Source organism: Lycium barbarum, chromosome 5 (genome assembly GCF_019175385.1).
Source record: "Lycium barbarum isolate Lr01 chromosome 5, ASM1917538v2, whole genome shotgun sequence".
Taxonomy (NCBI): domain Eukaryota; kingdom Viridiplantae; phylum Streptophyta; class Magnoliopsida; order Solanales; family Solanaceae; genus Lycium; species Lycium barbarum.
The window spans coordinates 79648284-79667845 of NC_083341.1; the positions used below are offsets into that span (position 1 = coordinate 79648284).

General features: G+C 35.3%; 1 protein-coding gene and 1 pseudogene across 1 annotated transcript; one reads left to right on the forward strand and one right to left on the reverse strand.

Moving 5' to 3' along the window:
- Window positions 1–1232: 1232 nt before the first annotated feature.
- On the forward strand, window positions 1233–8596 carry LOC132640989 (protein OBERON 2-like). The gene is made up of 3 exons (XM_060357826.1): window positions 1233–1456; window positions 3095–4083; window positions 7505–8596. The coding sequence occupies exons 2-3, from the start codon at window positions 3138–3140 to the stop codon at window positions 8071–8073; spliced, it is 1515 nt and encodes a 504-aa protein (XP_060213809.1). The 5' UTR covers window positions 1233–1456; window positions 3095–3137; the 3' UTR covers window positions 8074–8596.
- A 2591-nt stretch (window positions 8597–11187) lies between these two features.
- LOC132642530 (toMV resistance protein Tm-2(2)-like) lies at window positions 11188–14101 on the reverse strand (annotated as a pseudogene).
- Window positions 14102–19562: the final 5461 nt, after the last annotated feature.

The following is a 19562-nucleotide window of genomic DNA, read 5'->3' on the forward strand; positions in this document are numbered from 1 at the left end:
ACAAAGTTGCCACGTCATGGAGAGTGTAATACACTCTCTTAATTTTGCTGATTATTGTGAAAAAGGTACCCAATAGGATCGAATTTGGACTGATTTAGGTATCCAATATGTACAACCCTCGGTTTAGGTACCCCAGAGGAAAATGTGACAAAGTTTAGGGGGCTATCTATGACTTTTGCCTAAAATAAAATACTTAAACCTAAAGATAACAAGTTTCCAAACAAACAAAACTTACTTCGGGGCCCTTTACAACTCCTAAAACGATGACCCAAACGTTTACGTATATTTGATGTATTGAGCCTACATTATTGTTCGTAGAAAAAGATATCAGGTTCTATATAAAATATTGATATTCTGGCATTTAGAAACATGATTAATCTTTGGTCAAAGTATAGAAAAAAGGTGAAATGTCAAAAGTTTGAAATTACACAAGTGTGGGTGTTTTATTAAGCACCCTTTGCGCAGTAATTTAATGCGCAATAGGACTTAACTTATGTTATAGTTTAGTCCTATTGCGCACTAAATTAGTGCGCAAAAGGTACTTTGGTCACTTTTTTTTTTATTGCGTTATTTTGGTACCTAAACCCATTTTTTTTGGTCATTTAAGTTGCGGACTCAAATAAATAGGCCCCTATGCTAATTCACCACGTTACTCACCTTTGTTTTAGGTTAACGTTCCACTAAGCGTAGTGATATTAAAGGGGTCATTTGGTACGATGTATTAGAGAAAAGAATATATCTTTTTAGCTTTGTTATTGTTAATCCCTTATTTGATACTTGTGTCGGTTTAAAATAAGTTTCTACTTAGTCTTTTGCACACCCTTTAAAAAACACTAACTTCTAAAAAAAATAGGTATTTTGATTAAACAATCCTTAATTAATAAGACTCTTGCTTGTTTATTGCTTTTAGTAAATAAGAGAATTCTGAAAAAATAAAATTAATTCATTTTTAATTATGTAAGTGGACACTTATTTTGATCCGGATAGAATAATGTTTTTCAACTTATGTATAGCTAATATATGTATTAGCAATACAATAAATTAATACATAAATAAGCATGATTAAAGACAAAACTGCCCTTAATACATCAAAACAAACAGTAGATAACAAAGAATCCAACATAACTAATCTCGTCACTAATCCTAACATTAGTTGTACACTATTCATTAAGTACTACTAAGTATTTTAATACATTCTTATCTGCACAGTTAATGTTACTCTTTTTCTATTAAGTAAAGTAATATTTTCTATTATGGGTAAACAAATGATTTGCCATCCCTTTCTCCTCAATTTTCTCTTACATTCGTTTCAGTTTCCTAGTTCCCAAACAAGGTTTTCTTGGAACCTTAATTCATCCAAGAATCTGTCTTTCTACTGAAAAAAACCCTCTGAGTTATCTTTTTTGCAATTTCATTTTGACTCCCTAACACAAGAAACAAGAGATATGAAAAACAGGTATTTTTTTGGTTGACCTAGTTTGTCATGTCCTTTTTGAATAATTTCTAACTTGGTCCTGCTAATTTTCATAAACTTGTAGCCTTTTTTCCTTTTGAAAGTAATCTTGGGATTTGAAGATTTCTATTATTACTCTCCCCGCCCCAAATAAGTGTCACCTTAGCCTATTTTTTTTGTCTCATCGTAAGTATCAATATATAAATTAACTAATTTTTTTCAATTCTACCTTTAGCCAATAAAGTAACATCTAAATGATAATTGAAAAAGCCACATAGTAACTTGATATTGTTGAATTCTCAATGTTAAAAGGTTTATTTTTTGTGAATGCTCTAATAAAAAGGTAAAAGTAATTTATTTTTATTATATAGTTTTAATTTGGTAAACTTTACATTGCATTATTAGTTTCTTAATATGTGTGTTTTTGGCCAAGATGACACTTATTATGGGACGGAGGGAGTATATTTTATCTGTGTGTAGTTGAACTTCTTATGAATGAGAAAAATGAAAGACATAATTGTTACTTTTCATTTATAAGTGAAAATATTGTAAATTTCATTAAGTAGCTTTAGATCCCCACAACCCCAAATTTCTGTTTTGACTTTGTTTCGTGAATTTATGGGTAATGCTTACAGTTGGTAATCTCTATAGAGATACTCAAAATTGGTCCTGCTAATTTTCATAAAGTTGTTTTTTTTTTTTTTGGACATATCTTTGGATTTGAAGATGTCTGCTATTATCTGGTGATGGTTGGACTTTGTTTGATAAAGAAAAAATTAAAGTAAAGATTGTTATTATTATTTTTTTTTATAATGTTTAATTTCATTATATAGCATTAGCCACAAGGCTACATTTCTGGTTTGCTTGTTTTGACTTTATAGGCGTGAATTTAGGGGCAATGCTTAGAGTTGGTAATTTCATTAGAGGACTCACCTTTGATCCAGCTGGTTTTCAGAATTAGTTTTAGTCTTTTTTCCTCCTTTTGAAAAGTATTGCAGATTTGAAAATTTTCATCATTATCTCTAGTGTGAGAAACATAAACGAAAAGATAGCTAAATTGATCAACATTAGATCATAGATATTAGATATACACACTCCCCCAAACCCCATTTCTGGTTTGCTTTGACTTGGTTTCATGAACTTATGTATAACGCTTGGAGCTGGTGAATGTTTATAGCAAATGTAGAGAACCTGTGATGCTGGAGAACCCTGATTTTCCTTTAAATTAAATTATTGAGTATTGGGATGAAACAATTACAAATAATGAAAAAGTGATATTAAGGATTCATACATCTAACCTTGACTAGTTTGGGATTGAGGTGTAGTTGTCGTGCTTGAAGTTGGTAAGGTTTGTATATCCCCGAGGTTTATAGGACGTTGTCCTCTTACTTCTAGCTTATCTGAAATAGGTTGGTTTCAGGAATTCTATTGCTTATTTACAATGAAATAAAAAGGATTTCGAAGTGATTCACGTTACAAAATATATGCAATGTATTATGAGGATTGTCTTTTATTACTCATTTGGTGTTTCATTTTATAGGTTTAGAATTAAATATTTTGTACTGAATTGCCTCTATTTATTTCTTTCTTTTTTGTTGCCATAAATCTGGTGCTTACCGTGCATTGTTTACCTGATGCTAGGCTGATTTTTAGGTTCTAATATCAATCATCATCTTCATCAAATATGCTGCCTCCACCAGCTTGGCCCGCTGAGAGTGCTAGCTCAAGAGATAATTGGCCCGCTACTGATGCCGGGACTCATACAAAGTTTGAGAACGAGAAAGTGGAGAAGGGTTATTATGAGCAGTCTGTCACTCGCCAGTTTTCTGGTTCAACTAAGATTTATCTTCTTGATATAGCTAGAGAACGAGTGGATATAATTTCTGAGAAAATGCAATTGCTCCCCAACGAGTATCTAGAAGAGCTAAAGGGCAGGCTTCGGATGATGCTTGAGGGGAAAGGAGGAGATGAATTTTTTGTTTTACAGAGGCTTGTTCAGAGTAGGTCTGATTTGACTGCAAAGACATTGGTCAGAGCTCATCGAGTTCAGCTGGAAATTCTTGCCACGATTAACTCCGGTATTCGGGCGTTCCTACATCCAAGTGTCAGTATTTCTCAGACTTCCCTGATTGAGGTTTTTGTATACAAAAGATGTCGGAATATAGCATGCCAAAGCCAATTGCCGGCTGATAATTGCTACTGTGAAATATGCACTAATAGAAAAGGTTTCTGCAGCCTATGCATGTGTGTAATCTGCAACAAATTTGATTTTGAAGTGAATACTTGCCGGTGGATTGGTTGCGACTTGTGTTCTCATTGGACTCACACAGACTGTGCAATTCGTGATAAACAAATTGTAACGGGCGCTTCTGAATTGCTATTCAGGTGCAGAGCATGCAACCGCACATCCGAGCTTTTAGGCTTCGTAAAAGATGTATTCCAACACTGTGCACCAACTTGGGACAGAGAATCTTTGCTGAGAGAACTCAATGTTGTAAGCAAGATCTTCCGAATGAGCGAGGACACAAAAGGGAGACAGCTGTTTTGGAAGTCTGAGGAGCTCATAGAAAAATTAAAGGGTGGAGTGGAAGAGACCACAGTGTCCAGAGTCATATTAATTTTTTTTCAAGGTATGTCTCATGGCTGAACGCTCTAGTGCAATTTTTCCTTCTAGAGATGTATACATGGGAAGGTCAAATCTATCATGTGCTTGGGCCGGTTAACTGAGGGAAATCATTTTCTCCTGTGAGCTATTAGGAAGAAGTACAAACATGTCAAATAAGGACTGATTGGCCTTAAAAGATTTATTTTCTGCCGTGAGTGAATGTGACGTCCTGTGTTGATGGAAGCTGTGTTAGAAACTTCAGACGTTGTCACAAGCATCTGATTGAACCTTTTGTTGTACAATATATTACTTGTCTTAGGTGGTCATGGGTACCTCATTGTGATCCTCCATAAGTCTAGAAGACTTGCCAAATACTATGTTTCTGGCTCGAAACTGAGTCAAATACTTTCTTCTTAGTCTAGGTGACATAGGACAAAGCTTGTACTGATACTTTATGAAGAAGCTTTGGACATATGTTGCACAATCTGCTCTAGAATTTCGGAAACATTATAGATCCCTGTCATGTTAAGAGAGAGAGAGAGAGAAGAAAGATCGATGCATTAAGTTTTCCTTTTCATGCTCCTTCTTTCTTCTCTCTTCACTTATTTCACTAGATTAAGAAAAAAAATATTCTGTTAAGAAAGAGAAGAAGAGACTAACTTAGAGGACAAGAGGTCTTCCTAAGAAATAGTTCTAACAACGTTGAATTGGAAAAGAAAACAAAGCACCCAGAAGACTATTTCAGCTATGATTCCAACCATGCTGCAGATCTCTTAGTGTTAAGACTCCCAAAAAAACCATTGCCCTTATATATGAAGGTAAACCACTTTTTTGTCATAAAAGATATTCAAGAATATAGTACATCCTTGACTAATCTTGGAATTTTTTTAGCCAAATGCACCTGTCTTTTTTTGAGTTATGATGAATGCCTCAATATTCCGTTCCCTCTTCCTCTCTGATCCTCAAACTTGGTATAAAACATACAAGTGAATGAAGCTGTAATACAAGAAATCCCCCCATGCCTGCGAAATGCGAATAACCTACGCATGGTGCAATAAAAGGAAAAATGTGACGAAATATGGTACGCCTCTTATTACTTCGCCTACACAATGAGCGGATATCAGGGAAGCTGACCCTTCATTTTGTGTACCTTGCACTAGGTGTTCGTGTTTTAGTTTTGAAGGACCAAAGATCATATGAAAACCTTAACCATTGTGGGGACCTTTGTTCTCTAAATACGAGAAATGAAATAATTTCTGATCTGGGAATGAAAGAAAGATCTAATCATCTAAACGAGAAAGAACCTGAACTATGCAAGTTCTATACCCTTTTATTCCAACACGGGTAGAAGCAACAATTGGAAGGAACATCAAGCACTTATTCTGTTTGTTCTCTCTTCAAATTCCAAGGTCTACTTTGTTGGAATTACTTACTTCCTGCCTCTAATGTCTTTCTTGTTCCTTGATAGTAAACTGTTCTATGACTTACTGGTCTTTCCTAGTCTGATTTGGGAGCTCCATAATGTCTTCACTTTCCGGTTGTATCTTTTTTTTTTTTTTTTTTTTTTTTTTTGAGAAGGTAACATTTGTGTATATCGACTAAATCAGTACATAGGTTGTACTGAAAACCATATTTACATCATAGCAAATGTGTAAAACTGATCCAAAATCCTAACAAGATCCTAGGATATCTATGATAGAAACAGTGTCTTCTAGGTATGCCTGTTTGCACCAGAAACAATAAGTCTAAGGCAATTCAATTTGATCTTTTGTACTGCATTGCTGCTGTCTTCAGAACACCTGGAGTTCCTCTCTTTCCAAATTGTCCACCGGATACAAGCTGGGACAATCCTCCATCTACCTCTACCGGCAGCTCCAATTCCTGCCTCCTCCCAGCTGTATAGAAGATCAATAATCTTATTTGGCATTACCCAGGCAATGCCTCTGAGATTAACATAAATCCTCCACACCTGGACTGTTATCCTACAATGTAAAAATAGATGGCTGACCGTCTCAGCCTCTTCACCACATAGATAGCATCTAGAGCAAAGAGAAATATTTCTGTTCTAGAGATTTTCTTGAGTCAAAACTGCTTCCCTTGCCAGTAACCAGGTGAAACATGCAAATTTGTAAGGTATCTTCACTTTACATATGTGCTTCCATGGCTGTAGTTGCATCTGTTGATTGCCTTTATTCAGAAACTTATATGCTGAGCTCACCTTAAAAATGCCTCTGCTGTCTTATTTCCACCAAAGTTTGTCTATTCCTTCCTGAATAATTGTCTATTCCTTCCTGAATACCTTTGAATTCTTCCAGCATCCTAGAGAACTCAGTAAGTGTAGCTATTTCCCAGTCATTGAAATTCCTCCTAAACTGAATGTCTCAATATTTATCCCCATTTACTGAGATATCAAATGGATGCTAGCTGCGGACTTATTTAAAGGAGAAAAAATTGGGATGATTTCTATAGACCTTTGTGGTCCGGCCCTTCCCCGGACCCCGCGCATAGCGGGAGCTTAGTGCACCGGGCTGCCGTTTTAATTTTCCCTGGCAAGAGTTTGGACTATTCCTTTTTCCCAGCAAGCCAAGTTATTGTTGCGAATTGTTTTTTTCTTTTGGTGTTGTGTGTGTGTGGGGGGGGGGGGGGGGGTTTGTTGGGGGGGGGGGGGGAATGGGCAGAGTTGGTACGTGCATGCAGTGTCATAGACAATGGACAAATATGGAAATCCTGCACATAAAAAGGATAGACGGGTGTTTATGTATGGAAGGGACGACAATTTAGATTAATGTTTATTCTCATTTCCTAAGTTAATTATTGCAGCTCTCAAGTTAATGAATTCCTAGAGCAGTTGGAGATCATGGGTTTGAGTCCTCATTCCCATCGATCAACAAAATATTTCTACGTGTTCGGTCTTGTAATAATAATACTTAGAATTATTAATTTGAAGTGTCTTCTCTCTAACAATTCAAGGTTTTAGATGTGGCTCATATAAAAATCAACCTTATAACTTAATCCCCCCAAAAAATAAAATCAACCTTAATAAACATAGTCTTCGTGGCCAAATAAGGAAACAAAACTTTAATCTTCTCATTTGTGATGGTTCATCAAGCAGAAAATGGTTGAAGGGCCTATTTTCCAATCTCATCTACCTCACAGAAATTATAATTTCATTCCTTTTGTCCATACAAAAAATTTGAAACAAGAAAAGTTTCTAGAATGTGGGGGATGATTCTCATCTTTTATCTGACCCTAGGGTATTTAAGTGCAGAAGAGTAGAGGGGTGGGCCCTTAACCCCTAGTTTCGAGATTTGAGGTTGGTCCTAAGGGTGGCTCCAGACGGTTCTCTGTCATAAAAAAAAAAAGTTCTCTCTCTTATATCTGCTATGTATTTTTGAAGAATGATTTTGGCTAGTATTGATTCATGTTCATGTACTCCTTGGGTGAAGAGCTTGATATGGATTCACCAAAGAACACTGATGCTGGAAATAGCAGTAGGGTGGTCCCACCCCAGGAGGCGTGCAACCGAATCTCCCAAGTGGTACAAGAGGCAGTGCAGAAAATGGAATTGGTAGCTGACGAAAAGATGAGAATGCTAAAGAAAGCTCGCATAGCTCTCGAGGCTTGTGACAATGAACTGGAGGAAAAAGCCAAGGAAGTTGCAGAACTGAAACTGGAAAGGCAGCAGAAAAGGCAACAGATAGATGAACTGGACAGCATCGTTAGGCTTAAACAAGCGGAAGCTGATATGTTCCAGCTTAAGGCTGACGAGGCAAGACGAGAAGCTGACAGATTGCAGATGATCGCTCTTTCAAAGTTAGGGAAATCTGAAGAAGACTATGCCAGCAGATACTTAAAACAACGTCTTAGTGAGGCTGAAGCGGAGAAGCAGTACCTTCTCGAGAAGATTAAACTTCAAGATGAGGGTTCACGTTCATCACAAAGTAACGGCAATGGCACAGGGGAACCCTCGCAAGCACTCTTGTCTAAAATAGAAGAGATCCTTAAGAGTGTATAATAGCTCGGAGCTCCTACTAACGCCAGATGAACATCTTTTTTTTTTTTTTTTTTTTTTTTTTTTTTGAAACTGGTAACTATTGTGTGTGTGTGTGTGTGTATATATATATATATATATATATACACACACACAAGTGGGCAATACAGGACATGAGTTGTACTGAAACCATATTTACAATTGTACTTCAGAAGCTAAACTGATCTACCTCAAATTGAATCTAGCACATCAATTATGGTATCAGTATCATCTGAAGCGTCTTTGTAAATGGCCTGATTAGTATTACTGGTTTGTATTATGTGTTGTTGCAAATCTAGAGATAATGTAGCGTTACAGAGAAAACTTTAAGATGAAATTCTCTAGTGTATGATGTTGACTTGAAGTGACGTTTGGATTAGCAAATGTATTGGTCTTGCTTTGGTTTTGTCTAGATTTTTTTTTTCTTTTCAGAGAACAATGTGTAGCAGCTGTTTTTGTTTTTACTAGTTGTAGAGTATGCGCTTTGCACGTGTGCTCGTATCAATAAGATTATGGTGTACAACAAACTAAACTTTCCTCAAGAAAATCTTGCTTTCAATAGATTCAACGCGCATAATATGTTTGATTAAGGAACAAAGAGAAAATTGTAGGTCACATCCACAAACAAATCGAGTTAATTAGAAGAATTTAACCTAGATCAAGATTTTGGATTTATTGGTTTGACAGTAAACCATAATTAACCACCACCAAGCGAGCCGACCATGTCTTTTGGATATATATGCATCTTCAATCTAAACATCTCTTCTTTGACATCTTATTCATCTTTAACGTGGAATCATTTATTACTTTCTAGGTTGTCCCTTGCAATTTTCACATTGATGCTGCAAGAGCTACTTTGAAATGGAAATCCATGATACTTTATTTGCTATAGTTATGCCAAAAAAAAAAATAAAAAATGAAGAAGAACATATTCATGCTTTTAATATAAAGAAACAATTAGAAAGTGTACATTACCCAAAAAGAAAAACAATAAGTGTTTCTTTTAGATTCAGTAACAAGAACAATTGATTCAGAAATGATTCAAAAAATGTGGCAGCACTGCGGAGTAAACGTCAGTTGGGAATTAGAAGTAAAGCCTTATATTAAGACCCTACATGGCTACAACCTCAAATTCAAACTTGATAATGTAACATAGGCTACCCCATTTAGCAAGTATGTCCCACACTTCTTTCGGCGTTTTAGCATCATGAACATGCTCCAACACGTCTTCGTCAATTGTTATTTTGAGAGCAAACATTGCTTTGCCTGCTTTGATCTTCCACTTCCGCAAGGTTCACATCCTCTGCCTCTGGTTGTGTAACTTCACTTTAGTTAAAAACTTTCCAAAGGTCTTGACCTTGCATATAGGACATTAATATTCACATTGCCCATGTATTGTAATTCTGGTTATTGAGCTTTTTGATTCCGCTAACTACTTAAAGATCATTCGTTCTGTTGTCTCTGGCACCAAATGTGGAACTTAACATAATAGAAAGCTCAATAATTAAAAAGAAAATAGCGGGAAGAAAGAAAGAAAGTTGAAAATGTTTGCAGAGAAAAGTGGCTGAATGCTTTATTCAATACGCTTACTGGCCTTGTATCGGCTTACAGATTTTGTTTGACTTATAATTTCATTAAACCACTAACTAAACAAATCCCCCTAAGCTTTAGGAAGAGATATCTGCAATTTTAGAAACTAGGAAAAAGTACCTGCGACTAGGGGTGTACATGAACCGGGTTGGTTCGATTTTTTTAAACACCAAACCAAACCAATTGCATCGGGTTTTTTAATTTATACACCAAACCAAACCAATAAAATTCGGGGTTTTTCAACCTCGGATTTGCTCGGGTTATTCGGTTTTCTCGGGTTTTTCGGGTTTTTTTTGGAATAGTCTTGATACAAAATATATAACTTTTACTTCAAATATTTCTTTAGTCCTAGTAAGATACAACTATATAATTAAGGTGTCTCATAAGAAAATAACACAAAATGCGAGAAGAGTGATGACATTGTAATAAAATATTCAACAAAAGATAATAAAATCGGTTAAAATAAATATTGATAATTAATAAGCCATAAAGAAAATGACCATAATCTAAAAATACTAAGTCATGCTAAAATAAGTACGACTAATAAGTATTAATTACATGACAAGAAAAAAAACTTAAGTTATGTATTTTCACTCTCTAAACCAATTATACAAAATTAAAGAATAGATATCCAACGTTATTTTCATTCCTAGTGGTAAATTGAATTTCTTTTGTTAGTATTAGTGTTGAGTTGGTTTTGGTGGACTTTATATGAGTTACTAACATTCATAAGATATAAAACTTATTGACATTCAAAATTCTAAGTTCAAGCTTGAATAATATGATAATAGAAAAAAAACTACGAAAAAATTAAGAAATATTTATAAATTACATTACAAATAAATATTTTTATGTATAAAATATTTTAAAAATTGAATACATGTAATGTCGGGTTGGTTTGGTTCGGTTTGACTTTTTTTAGCTAAAACCAAATCAAACCAATTATGATCGGGTTTTTTTTTTCAACACCAAACCAAATCAAACCAAACCACTAATCAGATTTTTTTCTCGGTTTGACTCGATTTATCGGTTTGGTGCGGTTTGTCGGACCCCTACCTGCGACAAATAACAACTTAAAGATAATTTTAAAAAGAGTTGTGTGTTATAAGTGGTTTTCGAGAAGCATTTTTGGAAAGTAGCATATTCTCTTTAGCTAATCATTTCAAAGAATACTTTTGTCAATATTAGAGCAGACATTTGTGCTTAACTAAGGACATTCTAAAAGTGATTTTGGAGAAAAGTTAGTAGTATTATTTTTTAGCTTATGAAAAATAGCTTCAACAACTATTCAAAACACTTATTTTTTTCCTAAAAGCTTGGACAAACACTTCAATTTTCTAAAATAAGCAGTTTTGGCTTCCAAGAAGCTTGGCCAAACAGGCTAATAAGAAGCTTGATTTGAAGGAATTAACCCATCAAAAAATTACTATTGAGAATTAAATGTTATGAGACAACGAGAATTAAAGCAATGATACCGAAATAAAAGAACACACAATTTTACTTGGAAGCCCTCAAGGGGAAGACAACCACGATCATCATCAACTCATTGCTAAACAAAAGATGTTTTTACAGGATACACAAATATGCCAAAATACATGTATATACAGGCTGCGAAAGTTCCTAAACCTAATAGTAATCGGATGTCCTCTAAGCTCTTATCCAAGTAGGAAACGGACTACTTTTCGGAAATTTGCCTTGCAGGGGGCTGCTGCCGCCCCCATCAACTCCTGTAGTCGAGCAGGCCCACAAACTTAACATTAAAAGATGCTTGATTAATTCGAAGGAAATTACCAACCTATGGTCAATTCACTGGTTGTTTATATTCTCAACCTTGCTAGCCGTTCAGAGAGTCTAATTTTTGCGGCCCCTAAATCAGAGACTATTACTTTCTTGAGATTTGGCATGGCAAGCTCATCTACGATTACCTCCCACGACTTCCACCCAAGAATGTGCAGCACTTCAAGTTGCTGAAAGCGATCGGCACCATAGAGGTCCATCTTACTCTCGTCACGTTCAAGCCAGCAGCGCTCAAATTTGAGTATCATTAACTTGGGCAGTCTTTTCAACATTGTTATATGGTACATCTCTAGCTCAACAAAGAAAAGACAAAGCTTGACGAGGTTTACGGGGAGTGCATCAAAGTTCACAATTCTCAACTCTGTAGAATTCAAACGCAACTTAAGAAGATTATCATAGGAAGACAAGTTGATTTGCTCGCGATGTAGGTAGTTATCCAGCAACGTGTGGTGTGTACTCAGCTTCAGAACCTCCAACTTTGGTAGTATTGCCAATGGAGTTGAAAATACTTCAGTGATGAACTAGCTATTTGCCGTTAAAGCCAATTTTCTTAAATCGGTCAATTGTTGCAGCCATCTTGCTTTTATATAGTAGTCATCCATCCAAATTAGAGTTTGTAGATTAGGCAATAACACATTGATTGAAGAAACTGAGCCTGACGTGAAAAATGGGCAATCTAATAATTTTGATAGACGAAGATGTCTCAATTGTTTTAACTCCATTACGTCAAAAGCAACGCGAACATTCGTCCATTGAATATCAAGGGTTAATAAGTGTTTGAGCTTGACGATAGTACGTGGCATATTTCCCTTGAAGTTTTTCCCCCACAATTTGAGGTAGCTTAAGCAACTCAAATTCCCAATTCCTTCCGGAATAGTGACAGTCTGAAAAGGATTCCTTATACTCAACACTCGCAACAGTTTAAAGTCAATATGGGTCTCAAGAGAAATTGCACTAGTAAAACACAGAAGTGCACGAAGCTTCTTCGGCTTGGGTTTTAAATAGAACAATTCATCAACACCACCAGAATAGTATGCAAACCTTCGAAGCCTAGAAACAACACTAGGATCAGCAGATGCATTGTCTTTTGTTGTAAAAAAGTTACTCTCTCTAGCCAATGAGACACACAAACTATGTAGCAGATCATGTATGCGACAACTCCCAATTCTTCCTTCAAATGTTCTCCTGAAAACTTGAATCAGGTTTCTCGAAACCAAATCATTTAGGAAATCCTCTGCTATATCCTCAACCTCTCGCATATACTCATTACTTACTACTATGAACTTCTCAGCAACCCATATATTTATCAAATCAAATGCAAAAATTTCATGGTCTTCAGGAAAAAGGCCAAAATACAAGAAGCCAAGGCCTTAAAGCAGTGGGCAAATCATTGTAACTAAGAGCCAATATCTTAGCACATTGATCTTGAATATTTTGACTCATGGTCTCAAGCACCCTATTCCAAGCATATACAGTTCTCTCCCTTGCCCTTAACAAGCCTGCAACCAAAACGATGGCTAATGGTATTCCACCACATCTCTCGACTATCTCTCTACCAATATTTTCCAAGTTTGGTGGAGCATTCACCCAGCAACTATTATCAAAAGTAAAAATTCTCTTGGTAAACAGTTCAATGCTTTTTTCAGAAACTAGGGGTTCCAACATGTGGAGCGAGCTATTTCCTCCTATATATCTGCCTACATCGCTATTCTGAGATGTGATAATTACTTTACTACCAATTTTTGAATTACATTCATAAAGGACAAGCTTAAGATCATCCCAAATTTCAACATTCCAAATGTCATCTAGGAGTATAACATACCTTTTTCTTTTCAAAATGGTTCGTAAATTGTCCTCCAAATTATCTTTCCTTTCCTCTTCATTTAGTCCAACTTGTTTTGCTATGTCAAGTAAGATTTCTCCTACTCTTGGTTGTTGTGAAACATAGACCAGTGCCGAACATTCGAATTGGTTACACACATACCTATAAAGTTTCTTGGCAAGAGTTGTTTTGCCCAAACCAGGCATGCCAACAATTGAAATTACTCCATATCGCAAATCTTGATCAAGTAGTTTGACTCGTAGCATATTGAAGTCATCATCGAAACCAATGACCTCTGTTTCCTCAGCATGAAGGAACAATCTTCTATGGTCAAATGGAATGTAGTCATGATCAGTATTGTTGTTACCTGTATCAGTGATACCATAAGTTGTCCTCACACGATCAATTTCAGCAACTCTTCTTTTTATCTTCTCAATCTCCATAGCAAACTTATGGGAGAAATGGGTGTGACAGAGGATACAAGCTATCTCCTTAAGACAACCAATTGTTCCTTTGCTATTGTGTGATGCCATTTTGGAGAGGAGCTCATCTAAGATATCCTCCACGTCACCTGCAAGCTCTTCAATATCCTTTATCAAGTTTTTCACCCTTGAATCCCCTTCCACTACCTTTGCATTTGCATAAGCTAGGTAAGATTGCAAGTGTCCCGCTTCTCGTTGGAGCCAGTCAATGTCCTCTTTCAACCAATATAAGCGCAATCCTCCTTGAACGAGTATATTTCCAGCTATTTCTACAGACTTCTCGATGACTGCTGCAAGAATTATTTCAGCCATCTATGTAATTTCTTCTTTCTTCTTTAGTCGCTAGGAAGACTTCCAGATGAGGAAATATACTTAGCTTTGTCTTGGTATATATTACCTTGTTAAACAGGGAACAATGTTAAATCCTGAGGATATATGACCTAAGAAAAAGAAGAGAATTATTAACTAGTGGAGGGAAAAAAAGATCACTCCAGACTCTATTTCAGTCTTACTATTCTATTTTTAGTTTGGAGAAAGAAGCTAAACCAGGAGACAAGTAGAAAGCGGCAACACATGCAGCAGAAAGTAATGAAAAAATAACGTGGTTGGGACTTGGGAAGGGAGTGGTTGATGAAAATAAGAAAACAGGAAAACATGTACTCCTTCCGTTCGCTTTTACTTATCATGTTTGGCTTTACGAGAGTTAATTTGACTAATATTCGGGGCTAAATTGAATTAGATTAATTTAGTATTTTAAATGTTAAATTTAGATGTTTGAAAACTATATGAAAAATATTATAAATTGCAATCCGTCTCATATTAATATGATGATGAATACATCTTAAAATATTAATTAAAATTTATGCAATTTGACTCTCGAGAAGTGAAAATGACAAATAAAAGTGAACGAAGGGTGTTGTACTCTAGTAAAAAATTTGTAGCCGGGTGTATCATAAACGTTGTGAGGTAATCCAAAAAACCAATTCGACGTTGTACGATTCATAACTCGTAGGAGTATAATTCATATAACAACTGAACAGCATATGTTTGCACAGATTTCTATAGAAATGGACAAAAAAACGATTGCTTAAATCAAAAGATTAAACCTTTCTTGATAAGTAATAGAAAAATGCAAAACACCATGCATATTTTAACACCGGAAAAGGGCTTAAAATACCCTCAAGCTATTAGAATTAGTACAAAAATACCTTCCGCTCATCTTTGAGCTCCAAAATACTCCTGCTGTCCACCTATGTGGTCTAATATATTCTTATTTCTAACAATCCCGTCTCTTTTTCTTTTTTTAATTTTAGTAAAAGGCGAAAGAATCATTCGCTTTGTGCTCATTGTGTGGCTGCGTTCTAACAACCCCATCTCATTTATGATGTGACAACATTTAATTGGTTACCCCATATAATTAACTAATCTAATTAATTTTAAACTATGCTGACCGGATCCCAACCCACCTACTCGACAAATCCGACCCGCCCCAAGTATAACATAAGTATTTCCTGGTAAGTATGAAAGGAAATGGTTACCCATTACTTATTGCATACTGGTTTTATTTTTTTGCTAATTTTAACTTTTTTTTTTCCTTTTCATTTGTTTTTTGTTAAATTTTAGAAGGTTATTTGAGGATTATTAGCTGGATGGGAATAACTGAGTGAACAGTGGATAAACTATTATGCAGCCTTGTATTAGTGCTTGAATTAAGCATTAGCGTACTACAATTTTTATTGTTTCCAGCAGAAATAAGTGATAATTTGATAAAATTGCTTCATTTTTAGCCTTATTTAACTTGGGGCGGGTCCGGTTTGTCGGGTAAGTGGGTTTAAAATTAATTAGATTAGTTAATCATATGGGGTGACCAATTAAATGCTATCATGTCATAAATGAGATGAGGTTGTTGAAATTAAGGGTATATTAGATCCCATAGGTGAATGACAGGGGTATATTAGACCCCATAAGTGGACGACAGGGGTATTTGGGGCTCTAAGGTGGATGAAGAGTATTTTTGTACCAATTCTAATAGTTCGAGGGTATTTTAGGTCCTTTTCCGTTTTAATACTTGTAATCAAGACATTTAAAACTTTATATACAAAAAGGACTTATATATGTTTAATTAATCTTTTGTGTTAAAACAAGGGATACATGGAACAGGTTGGTTCAGATTTTTCAAATACCAAAATCAAATCAAGTGTGACAGGTTTTAAATCTATAAACCAAATCAAATCAATAAAAGTCGGGTTTTTCAACTTCGGGTTTTCTCGAGTTTTTTGGTTTTCTTGGGTTTTTCGATTTTCTCGGGTTTTTCGGTTTTCTCGGGTTTTCCCTCGGTAAAGTCTTCATACAAAATATATAACTTGTGCTTCAAATTTTTCTTTAGTTCTAGTAAGATATAACTATCTAATTAATGTCTCTTAAGAAAATAACACAAAATGTAGATAGGTAATGACATTGTACAAAATATTCAACAAAAAATATAACGAAATCGCCAAGCCATAATGAAAATGATCCAAATCTAAAGGTATTAAGTCATCATCTACATATATTAAAAGCGGGAACCTCTAAGTTAAAAGTTGAATTACCATAATGGCCCTAAAATGTTGAACGACTTTTTTGCCCTTCATTTAAACACTAAACTCCTATATTGTTTGGTACTAAAAAGTATTTTTACCTTTCAATAAATAATAATGTTATATTAATATGAATTAAGATAAAGGAACCCAAACATGACCGGGTGCAACTCACTTATTATACCTAGGAATAATTATTTCTCATAACTACTTCTAAAAAGTAATTATTGATAATAACTACCTTTTAATTTATTTATATTTAGTAGTTAAGGTGATTTTGTAAATTACCATTCGTAGCTATACCAAAATACATCAAGCTTCTGTGGCTGGAGTGATTATTAAGTGTGGTTCTGCCCCTGCCCGCCTTGGTTCGAACCCAGCCAACCACATTACTTTTCTTATATATTTTTCTCAGCTTCTTCTCTTGTATTTTGAGTGTATTTAAGAAGGAAAAATAAGGTAGTTATTTATGTAAGTTTACGTTATTACCTATTCAATACATTGGACTTTCATATTCTAATACTTATTGAAATCTTTATAATTCAGAATACCTATTCAATATTTTGAAGTTTTTTTCCTCAACTTTCAACAATAATGACTAATTTTGAACTAATATTATTGCTTGGGAAGTTGAAGTAACTATACACGTACAATGTATGTATAATTTATTAATCATAATTAATTAATTAATTGTGCTACTTAATGATTATTCTGAACTAAAATTTTGAAACGTTTGAGTTGAGAATATATTTCCAATAGGAATATTAATGGACACACAGCTCTCTCACTATATATATATATATATATATATTTGGTTAAACTCTCACTGTATATATTGCTACAGTGTGTGTGTATTTTTTGCTTCACACTTTATCCCAAGATACATCTAACTGTGGCGGACAAGGAAGTCAACATTCACCTTCAAGTTGATATTTTTATCCATGAAATGATTCATCGTTGATGGTCTTCATACTGGACCAGCTGGTGAGTGATTTTAAGGATCTAAATGCCTTTTTACTTCAAGATTCGTACTATTGTTTTGGATTCTTGAGAATATTACTGTTGTATACTTTAATTTTTAATTTATGATCTAACATATATCTCTAAAATATACATAAATTTTGTATTGATTAGTAAGGGATGCGTTGCACGTATCCAAAACTAGTGCTAAAATAAGTACGGCTAATAAGTATTAATTGCATGACTAAATATTAAAGAAAAACTAAATCACATTATGTATATTCACTGTCTAAACCAATGCAAAACTAAGAATAGATATCCAACATTATTGTTATTCCTAGTGTTAGAATTGAATTTCTTTTGATAGCGTTAGTATTGATTTGGTTTTGATTTAGACTTTATTTGAGTTACTAACATCTATAGGCTAGAAAACTTATTTAACCATTCAAAATTCTAAGTCCAAGCTTGAAATAATATGTGAAAAGACAAAACTATGAAAAAAAAAATTAAGAAATATATATAAATTACATTATACATAAATATATAGAAATTACATTATACATAAATGTTTTTATGCATAAAGTATTATAAAAATTGTATACATGTAATGTCGTGTTGATTTGATTCAGTTTGACTTTTTTTTAATTAAGACCAAACCAAACTAAACCAATAATGGTCGGTTTTTTTTTTTTTTTTTGTATAATAGCAAACCAAGTCAAGCCAAACTACTAGTCGGATGTTTTTCTCGATTTGATTCGAATTGTCGGTTTTTGTATCAGTTTTCTCTGTACACTCCCAGTTAAAACAATAAGTTTGAGTTAAAGTACAGTTTCTGCTTCTTCTTTCCTGTCTAACATTATCAATTAAAAGACAAATTTACTGATGTGTTGATTAGATTTCCGTCAAAGTGGTATATGTATACAATAAAAACCGGATGTACGCAAGACCGGCGAGACCGGGGACCGGAGATAGGAAGAAACAAGCATGAGTACGAAGTCTTTCCTTCGGACCGGTGGGATTGCACCAGGTGCGGTTGATCCGAGAAAAGTGGAGCAAATCTGTTTGGTCTGGTATTTCCGGACCAAACTCTGCATCAACGTTAGTCCGGTTTCTCCATGACCGAGTTGATCGTGACCGTTAGTCCGTTTTCTTCATGTCCAAATTGGTCGTGGCCGCTGGTCCGGTTAACCCGTTGCAGAGTTGCCACACGTCAAGACCGTTCTGTCACGTTGTACTGACGGCCGTACGGGTGTCAGACCGTATGGTCCAACCTTATCCTTTTAGGGTTTCTTTATTCTAAAGAGGCTTTATGTTGCATGCAAGACCCATAAGGCAAAACTATAAATAGACGACGTCTCCTTACTTTTAGGGGTTGGCTTTTTAGGATCAAGAACATTGTAATAGCAAGTACATATAAAAGCATCATTTCTCTCTCTCTCTCTCATTAGTCCGAATCAGTGGATTTTTGTGGCCTTAGTTTATTCCCCTAACACCATTAGCTTAATCATCTATAGCAACATATTCATTCAAAGCATATATATATATATATATATATATATATATTCGTATACACGTATCAAAACACGCAAATCCATAAATATTTCTCATGAACACAAAATAGATTAAAGTTATCCACATATCCTATACCTCACTTACAAATTCAATTTTTACCCAAATTCGGGGTAAACAGTTTGACGCCCATCGTGGGGCTAGGATAATAATGGTTTTTTAATCTTGCCTTCTCTCCTACCCGTTGGTTCAAGAAATCTTTTACCGATCTCTGTGAAAACGGACCAAATGGCAAGCAGTGGGAAATATGGTCATGTAAACAACAACGAGATTGTGACCGAAAACGAGAACAGTGGGTTACGGGACCTACCAGCAGACCCCATCGACCCAAATTCTGTTGATTCGAGGGAAGGCCTCAACCGGCAGAACACCGTGAACTAGGAGAATGCCACCCAGCCGGCCACTGATCCCTTAAATACTCATTATTCAATTACTTTATCCCGGGCACAAGGCCGGAAAGTACCGGACACCCCGGATGAGGTTAACTTACGTCTAATTTTTGAAATGTTGCAGGAACAGAGAACTGCCATTGCCGAACAAGGAATTGCAATAGCTCAGCTGCAAAGTAAAAATGATAAAGCGGCCTCGGAGAGGTCGAAAGGCGTCGTCGAACCAAGAAGGGACGAAACACGGATGGTCGAGAGTAATGGATCCGGAGCCGGTTCATTCACCGAAGTT